The 10,115-nt window shown below is 28.5% G+C and overlaps 1 protein-coding gene across 2 annotated transcripts; it reads left to right on the top strand.

Annotated features, from left to right (window-relative positions):
- The first annotated feature begins 391 nt into the window (after positions 1 to 391).
- On the top strand, positions 392 to 2,255 carry LOC106787554 (non-homologous end-joining factor 1-like). Of its 2 annotated transcripts, XM_014749984.1 has the most exons (5): positions 392 to 615; positions 810 to 994; positions 1,065 to 1,383; positions 1,467 to 1,614; positions 1,698 to 2,255. In XM_014749984.1, exons 2-5 carry the CDS (start codon positions 812 to 814, stop codon positions 1,945 to 1,947), a joined length of 900 nt encoding a protein of 299 aa, XP_014605470.1. In that variant the 5' UTR covers positions 392 to 615; positions 810 to 811; the 3' UTR covers positions 1,948 to 2,255. The 2 variants fall into 2 exon arrangements, with proteins under 2 accessions (XP_014605470.1, XP_014605469.1); XM_014749983.1 differs by lacking the exon at positions 392 to 615 and having other exon boundaries at positions 649 to 994.
- The last annotated feature ends 7,860 nt before the right edge of the window (positions 2,256 to 10,115 follow it).

Here is a 10,115-nt window from a genome sequence, read left to right as displayed (position 1 = left end):
TATATATATATATATGGCCTTGAAATATGTTTTTAAACTTTTTATTATTCATAATTAGAATATACGCGTTTGATATTCCTATATTCAATGAATTCCAAAGTTCATCTTTTTATTTTTATCTGAAAATAAGATAACATGAGCACTTGTTTAGATGATAGTGCAACAAATTGCAAGAATGCGATCACATAGCCAATAATATTATGACAAGTTTATTTATTATAATAAATATAATTCTAACTAGAATTTTTTTGTAATGAAACTTCTCTTAAGAGGGATCAGAAATTTTCAAATAAATTGAAAAGTGAAAGGTTTTCAGGAGACTGCATTATTTGAGTGTGGGTGGAGGGGGGGAATCGATCGTTCTTTATTTTCTATACGCTTAATAGGATATTATACGTGTATGGTGTTTATCTGTGTACCTATATGTATAAACGTTAAGAAGACGAATAAAAAGTTCATATAATTTGTTTATTGTTAATCAAGTTTAGATCGAATATGAATTTTTCACACTATTTCTCACTGCAATTTTCCCCACTCTTACGCATGTTTCGAAAACACTCGATCAGTATCCACATCAGACAGCAACATAAGAAACTTTTTACACTTAAATCGCATGTGAGTTTTATTTGATTTTTAATTTTGTTTAAATTATTGTTAATTAAGTATAAATTTAATAAATAATGTTATATATCCAATTTATATAATCCTTTATGAAGTGATTTCAAACGTTCATTTACAAATGTACAAATAAAAGTTAGGTTATGTTGAACAGAGCTTGTTTTAATGTGACATATTATATATTTTATAAGAGATGGCTGTAAATTTACTAAATCAAAACGATTTAGGTAAAGTTTGGAAAGAGATTATTATTGATAATGAATCTTTTATTATTTGTGTTACTAAAGAACACAACGCGTGGAAAATTTTACTTTCTAATTTTAAAGAAATATGGTCGGAATGTTTGACCGATGAGAAGATTTTGAACAGATCTAAGGTATATTGGGAATACTTTAAACAAATGTAAGATATTAATAGAATATTAACTATTACATGATTATTTTCAGGAATTAAATTCTATGTTGATTATCGATGACAGCGAACTCATGGAAGTTGTGTTAGACACGTTGACCAATATTCCCAAATATGTCGATAAGCCATCCAAAGATCATATAAAGTTATTAAAAAACTTTGAAGGTGGTGGATTCAAATTTGAAATAAATCTATCCAAAGGAACTACGGAAGAGTATTGGGATAATATTACAAGACCATTATGTTTATCTTCTGTAGAACTTATTCGTAGACAGAATATATTATTAGATTTGATTAAAAAGAAAGATCAAGAAATAGCGGAGTATAAAGCAGAAGGAGCAGAATTAATAAGAAGTACGTTGTGAAATATAAATATGAGAATGAATTCTTCTTATTGATGATATTTCATAACAATTGAAATACTTTTCTTTCAATAGAAAATATTGAGACTGAAGTTTTCAATGAAAATCAACTTAATACACATTCAATTAAAATTGATGAAAGTAACTATGCAGATCCATTTCAAAAAGTGATTGAGTTTTATAATAAGACTATTTTTAAAAATGATGTAAAAATAGAAGGAAAGTAAGTATTCTTCTAATACTTTTCAATATATATTAATTCTATATGAATGAGTTATAAGTTAAGTTAAGTTTTTCTATTTTTAGTTCTGTTGGATTAAAAAATCCAATAAAACAAGAGCGTCAAAGTATTTCTGATATTCCTCAAAGTTCTGGATGCAATATAACTATCTTAAAAGAAGAAACTGACAACGAACTTGGTAAGTCTAGTTTTCAATCAGGTAATAGTAGTAAAAGTAAACGTGGTAAAAGAAATAAAATCAGTAATATGAACATCGTTCCGATTGTTATACCATCGAAGAGAAATAAGAATAGTATTACCGATAATATTTTATAATGTTTGCTATAATTAATATATGACAAAACAAAAAATATTCTTATAATTCTTTTAAGTAGATAATATTAGTTGGTTATTAGTTATTTTCACAAAGATGTTAGTCTGACACATAGGTAATAATATTTTTATAATAATTGGGTTAGTAGCAATAGTTATATTAATTATAGTATGCTTACATTAAGTATATTAATATTAATGCTTCGTTTACAATGGTGAGACGTGTGAAATCATTGTTAAGAAAATGAATCTTTCAAACTCGTCAAAAATAAGAGTAAGAGAAAGACAAGTTTAATAATTATTTAAATTTATATATAATAATAATAAATAATATATTATACTATTTATTATACAAATAAAATATATATTTATATTTATGATCTATTTAAATACATTATCTTAGGAGTGAATAATTGTACAATATACCAATATGTAAATACCCAGATAAGATAAAATGAAGTTATACAGATAAATGTTAACTTTAGATGTCATTTTGTCATAGTTAGATAAAGAAGTTTACGTTATTATCGACTGTCGGCAGAAAACGAATCGATACAGAAAACATTTGCAAGTTTAATGCTGAACTTAGCTAACAATAGAATCAAAGGAAATCCTTTGCATTTACCGATTTGGCTGACGTCATCGAATACCCGAAGACATCACAAGGATGCGCAAGTGAGATCTTTGCTGAATGTTAGCAGGTAGCATCCGCTATGCTACGATCCAGGTAAGAACCTCTTTGCAATCGTTGGCATCTTCGATTGCATCATGTTTACTAACACTTAGAATAGAGTAGAAGAAATAAAAAGAAATAGAAGTACACACAGATAAGAAATATGAACAAAGAATGAGCATGTCCTGTACAAAGAGTCCTTGACGTAGGCCTCGATCCCAGAGAAAGATGAGCAAACTGGAGATCCGTGAGAGATCTACAGTACTTCCTTAACACGTTGAATGCTATTTTTTTTCACATAAATTTTCATTTAGATGGCGTGGCCCATGGATTTGGTGATCATACTTCTTCTTTTTGGAAAAAAAATAAAGAACTAATCTGAAATTATTCTATAGGGAAAGAAGCAGATTGTACATTTATTTATTTAACAATAATTAATCAGCTATAATGTTATTTTACACAATTAAGAATATAAGTGATAATGTTTTATTTCATCAGCTTGCAAAAATTCGATTTGGGTCACCGGTGGCCCACGCAGTATTTAACTTTGAAGATTGACGTTGTTTGTAACGGTGTTTTTTCTTTCTATTTTCTTTTTTTTTTTTTTTTTTTTTTTTTTTTTAGATCTCGTAACACTAAGTAATTTTACGGGATATTTATTTCCTCTATCGGATTATTCAACGTGTTAGTCACTTGTTATTATTCTCGATTTTCTTCGATTTATAATCATGAAAAGAAGGAACATGTTTATTATTATTAAAGATTTCTATGATTCATTTTTTCCCGTTGGTTCAAGAGTCATGCTGGTACGTGAAATTATTCTAACGGTAGAATCAAACGATCTGGCAACCTTGACAATCTCGGTAAACGTGGAAATATTGTTAAGGTTTCCTCCTCCCGATACTTTCACTTTCCTTCCTACTTTTTTTTTTCTTCTTTTATTTCTTTTTTTTCTATTTTTTTTTTTTTCCATAACGAGTAGTACGGTACTCAAGAACGATTGTAGAAAATCGAAACGTCCGATACTGTCCTATTTATATATTATATATACATATATTTATCTAGTATATATCTATATATTTATTTATTATCTATATATATATATATATTTATCTAGTTCTATTCATGGAAGAATACGACTTTCGTAATACCGAAAATTTCTACGTCATAATTAACAGTCGTGGAGCACGTTAAACGTCTACATCCTTCTTACCGTCGTTTGCAACCAGGGCTGCAATTTCCCATGAAATGTTAGACAGCTTTACAAGTGAGCACACATACGTATATACTTACTTATACTCACATACGCGGACAGGTTGCACCTATACGGTTTTTTGCAAGACATTTCTAAAACAAGTACGAGCAGAGAGTACCAATAAAGACGTAAAGGAACGTAAAGTAATATATATATATAGATGTGTATGTAACAACAAGTAAGTACAAGTGTTTCCTTTGACGCAATCCAGATTTCAAATTGGCTCGAATGTTTAGACCGAAATACCAAGGATTCGTTCAGGAATACATAAAGAAGTCTTTCTTATTTTAAACTTCGAGCATTGAAGTCTCCAAAGTTGCATGTATAATAGTACCGTTCAGTATAGGTACATATATTTATTATTCTAGTACATACAATGTCAATTCTTTGAAATCACTTCTTTTGTTGTCTCTTCGTTTAGAATCACGGAATTTGTCTACCTTTTTATTCTTATTTATTAACGAACAATCAAAATTCTATCGTTTCTTTTACACATTAGTATCCTTCAAACGCGTACTTATATATACTTATAAATATATATATATATATATTTATATCCACGTATTTTACGTGTAGGCGTTGAGATATGACGAATAGCGGTTCTCTCTCATCTCCTCGTAGCATATTGTACATTATCTTCATTATCGTTGCACATTTTTCAGCGTCCACGATCTCTTGAAAGGACACCAAGCTTTTTTATATAAAAAAAAAAAAAAAAAAAAAATAAATAAAAAGGATGTCAGAGGAAAAAGTAGAAGGCACACCGGGGCGCACCTGTCTCTCTCTTACTTTCTCTCTCTCTCTCTCTCTTTCTCTAATTTACCATTTTTTTATGATCGATCAGTACCGGTTGACGACGCCATTTTCTACATAAATGATAAAAGAACAAGTAAGATGGTTAATCGAATTTTATTTATAAAATTATGAGAGAAGTGAGAAGAAATGTAATGTGAAGAAGAAAAAAAAAAAAAAGCAAAAACAAAAAAAAATATGGATCGAAAATAATTTTCGACAACTTTTTGCGGCATGTTTTTTTGTTTGTTTTTGTTGGTCGCCTTCTGTTTGCGGCTTCGCGCAGCTCATTTTTTTTTTTGTTATAATATATATAAAATTTTTTTTTCGTTGATACTGGTTTTTTTTCTTTTCTGTTTTTTTTTTTTCTTTTCTTTTTTTTTTCTATTGACTTTTGAAGGTTTCACGAAAATGTCGAGCAAACCCGAGGACGTTACTCGGAACGTTATTAATCTCTTGGTGAGAGGTGGTCCCACCATGTCGTTTCTCATTGTACGTCTCATCGAGCGAGAGCACTCTGGCTACTGGCTTCGAAAACCTGTCGGCAACCGCTTTTTGTGCACGGTAGCAGATATTATATGCTCGTCGGTCACTTTCTTTCGACGCGGCTCGTCCTATCAAAGCACCACGCGAGTTTTTCCTTTATACTCGGCGGCGGGGCTCGTTTGCTCCACATCCTTTGTTTAATATTCTTTTTCATAACTTTTTCTATAATTTCATCGTGAAAAATATAACAATTTGTTCGATTTTTTTTGTTTTTTTTTTTTTTTTTTCGTATAAGTACAAATTATATCTTGTTGTATATATTATTTTTTTTTTTTATAAGAATAATCGAATTATTTTTCTATACTTTTTTTTATACGTTAGAAACGCGAAATCTCGTTTACCGTTCATATAGGTTTTTCTATACTGGTTAGTTTTGTATATTAGTATATTGGTTTTTGTATATAGGTATTGTATATTGATATTATGACGTGGATCAGGATCAAATACTCTTTTTTTTTATATTTAAATTATGCATAGATTTTTAAATAAGTTATTTTCTCGAAATTAGCAACGAATACGAAAAAAAAAAAAGAAAACAAATTTACTCTTATCGACAAAATCACATTTAATCGTATTACTTTTTTTTCCTGTCGAATTATACTTCTTCCAATCTTCCAAAATAATCAAAACAAAAAAAAAGAAGAAAAATATTCGCAATTTCATATATAAAATAATACCCTGACACATTTTATTATTCCAAATTTGTATTTATTACATGTCGCGAACTGCGGGGGTTGTATTCAATTAGATTGAGAGTAATGACCACCCTAATGTATGTACTTACATACATACATACATACGATACTTAAATACATTTTAACAACGTCTGCACACGAAGTAGATCACGCGTTTTGTTCCACTATCTGCGGGTAATTTACATTACAGATAGAAAACGTAATACGCTGCGACAAGCTCTGTTGGATATTTATCGTTAATACCTTAGAAAAGGAGAGGAAGAATGGAAGAGAGAAAGAGAGAAAAAAAATGTGTGTGTGTGAGAGAGAGAGAGACATAGAGAGAAAAAGAAAGAGATAAAGATAGATAGAGCGATTGTGCGAGCACGAACAGCTCGGTTAGGTTCAGCCGGTAATTACATTTACAGCTCTGTGCAACTTACAACCGACTGGTTGTAAACTTTTAATGTTTCTTAATTATATACCCCTCTCCTCCTCTCCTTCCACCCCTCTAAGCATATGCGAGATCTGGAATGAAACCTTGTAACTCTCTATCGCGTATATATTTGTAAGATATATTTGTAAAATTATTTCCTATGAGCTTCTTCTTATCCTGTTTAAACTTTTTCTTTCCTCGTCTTTCCTTTTTTTTTTTCCTTTCGTCATTCTCTTCTCATTATTGACAATATTATATCACAAAGACGATAAATAATTGAGCTTATCACATATACTACAGTCAAACTGAGTAAGAAAATAAAAATTCCAAACCGATCGATGTAACCCGTAACATTCACCATGTGAGGATCAAAGGTTATCTCGGATCTATTCGTAATCGTCGTTGTCGTCTTATTTCCCTTCATTTTCTTAAGATAAGTTTAATAAAAGTGTTTGGATGTATCTATTCACCATTTATTTAATAATACAATATATCTCTTGGTAAGGTTAATTGGTGAAATATTTTGTTAAAAGAATTATTTTTTTTTTGTTTTGTGTTTTTCTTGTTTGAACGAAGAAAGAAATTGTATTTAGAAATTTTGTTCTTTCTTTTTACCATTTTTTCCTAGAAGATAAAAGTATAATAAGAAAAGCGTTAAGTATTTGATCATTTAATGAGAATATTTTGTGGACGTTATTGTTAAAAAATTGAAACATTGTTTAGACGAATTTGTATAGTCGAGAATAGAGAAATAGAAATGATATTTGTATATTATTTCCATTGAAGTTATATGTTCATGCTAACCGACAGTGTAGTCATAATTAGCTCGAATAACGGTAATCCATCTACGTTTATTCGTAAAGGATACTGGGAAGAGGAAGAAGAAGAAGAAGAAGAAGAAGAAGACGAAGATGATGATGATGATGATGATGATGGTGATGAGAATGATGATGAAGAGATGAAGGAATAAGAGAAAAAAAATAGAAGATAACAAAATATCTGTTTGTTGAAAAATCTTGAAGGAAGATCATTAACACTTTTTGATATTCAACTTCGATTTATGTGAAATTCTCGATTAGTGTGATCGAAAGGAAGAGAATTTTGCCTCGAATTAATGTTTCTCACTCCGGACTTCCGCTCGTCCTTGATTGTTCAAGTATTTACTTCCTCCAATTTTCTGATGCTCATCCTTCTAGTTTTTTTTTTCAACAATCTCGAACAATTATCATCATATGATTACTATTATTATTATTATTATGTTTCATACTGGATGATGGGTTCGTTTGAACTTTTATTTTAATTATACTTCGAAGGATTTTTCTACTTATTTCTCCTTGAACAAGTTTAATGTAATAATTTTATTTACTCGGAGTACATCGGTTAAAAATTTATAATCATAAGAAAAGCTTTTTATTTCTAATAAGAATTTATTGTATAAGAATATTTATTTTATAAGAAAACCTGTGATTCATAAAATATTTTAATATTTTACATATAAACAAATGTAATGATATTTCAATATAATATTATAAATTATAAAATACTTTAATATTTTTCTTTTTTTCTGCATCAAAATTATATATTAAATTAATTAATATTTAAATATATTACAAATCAATATATTCTTCTCTCATTATTACTTTTAAAACAATTTTTCTATTCGACTATTTCGATTTTACGCTCTAAGCCCGAGTTAATGCAATGATTAATTTGAAACGGAAGTATAAGTAAATAACCCACTTGCTATCTGACTGTGGATATCAACCTGCTTCTTCTTATCTCTTCTTACTGTGAACAAAGTGGGTGTTAACATTCCACCTTCTTCTTCTTCTTCTTCTCTTCTCTTCTTCTTATTTATTTATTTATTTGTATATTTTAAATTTAACATAAATGATCAAATATTTCTAGAGAATGAATAAAAAAGAAATGAACAGAAATATACTTATTGGTATAATTTGAAAAATTTATTATTCTTTTTTCAAGATCCAATATCTATTTATTAGATATTTTCTAATAACATTTATAAAAATAAATTTTTATGAAATTTGTTGTGTATAGTAAAATATATTCGATTTGATTTTTAATTGAAAGTTTGGAATTTACTTGATGATATTTAAAGAAATTGTTAACTATTGAACATGTTGGGTGTTAGGAAAGAACTAACTCTGGTTCAAGGTTCCGTAAGTTCCCAGATGTCGGTGGTAGTATTACAACAACGTCGTAATTTACTGCGTCCACTTATTTTATATCTAGGACATTGCGAACTTTGCTCAGTTCTCGTTGCCCCCCTAAATGGACTAACTATGATAGAATTTCAATAGAAACAGGATACACACACATACATATAATATATATATTCATTGATCCTTTCAATCAATCCATATCCTCCATTAAATTTTGTTTAAACTCACTTTAATTGTATAACTTTATTTTTCTTTTGTTTTTCTTTAATCATTTTTATTGCTACTTATTGTATAGTTTTTTATTTATTGTTAATTTCTATGTATATATTATCTATTTATTTATATTTATATATTATTTTATTTATCAAAATTATATTTATATTATATTTATATTATCTTTATCATTCAATATTTATTCTGATTATGTAACAATGGATAATTCCCGTCAATGTTTGAATAAGCAAATAAACAAATATATATTTGTCTACTTTTTTTACATATACATACAATCAAGAAAAATGATTTCATTAAGTAGGTGATTTAAAAAGATGATCGACATAAATGGATCGATCATTTTCAAGTTAAATTTTGTGTTTTCCATTTGGAGCTGTCAATAATTGAATCGTCATCATAATCGATCGTTTTTTGAGTATATTGTATAAAATTGAGTTGTAATCTTGCAATATTTATTAATCTTCTTATCGAATTATATCTATATATATATATATATACCAATATAAATATGTTAGTTCTTTCAAAAGAGAAAATCGTTCATAATAATTATCGAAACTGTAATCATAATGAACGTAAGATATCTCGAGGTATCGAATGATGTTTAAATCATCTTCCTTTTCAGATATCGATCGATCAGAATAAAGATACTCGAGGATAACTTTTAAGTGAGTCTCAATTCGGTGGCAGCTTGATTATACAGTGTCATCCTTTCGAAGAGATCACGAAGATCCCTAAAAGAGGGTATCCTTTTTTTTTATTTTCTTGATTTTTGTTCTCACTGTGATCCAGGTTATATATATATATGTATGTATGTATGGAACGTAATTACTTCTTTGGCGAATTTGTAAGTGAGATCGATACCTTGCTAGAAAAAGAGAACGACGACGAAATGTAATTGAGTAAATATATATATATATATATATGTGTGTGTGTGTGTATGTACTTGTACGGTGAGTTAAAAAAAAAGAAAAAGAAACCTACCTGACAAAATGTGTCTACCAAGTTATTTCTGTATTATTCTGAGTAAGAATGAAGAGAGAGAAAAAAACGGTGGAATAATATTGTTCGATTTTATATATCGATTTTATTTTATTTTCTTTTTTTTTGTTTCTTTTTACGTTATGTAACGGGAGAAAATTTTTTTATTAACATTCTATTTACCCGCGTAACAAGAAATAATTTAACTTACACGCAGACACACACATTGTATATGATATATACAATATATAATGATAGAAGGAATTGAAAAATTCTTGAAATATTTTTGATATTTCTTGTCATATAATAATAAACAAGGATTCGTCGAAGTTATTTTGAGACGGGGAAAAAAAAAAAGAAAATTGTCGGGAGTTAAGTGTACACGGTTTAGCAGACGACA

The sequence above is a fragment of the Polistes canadensis genome, unplaced genomic scaffold (assembly GCF_001313835.1).
Source record: "Polistes canadensis isolate GaletaPanama2010 unplaced genomic scaffold, ASM131383v1 scaffold_105, whole genome shotgun sequence".
Lineage (NCBI taxonomy): Eukaryota > Metazoa > Arthropoda > Insecta > Hymenoptera > Vespidae > Polistes > Polistes canadensis.
Note: the sequence above shows the minus strand (reverse complement) of the source record. Positions and strands in the feature narration are given on the sequence as shown.

Coding starts and splice junctions, on each gene's coding strand:
- LOC106787554 (XM_014749984.1), top strand. CDS start 812: ATGGCTGTAAATTTACTAAATCAAAACGATTTAGGTAAAGTTTGGAAA. Junction 995..1,064: donor AGATTTTGAACAGATCTAAG/GTATATTGGGAA, acceptor GATTATTTTCAG/GAATTAAATTCTATGTTGAT. Junction 1,384..1,466: donor AGGAGCAGAATTAATAAGAA/GTACGTTGTGAA, acceptor TTCTTTCAATAG/AAAATATTGAGACTGAAGTT.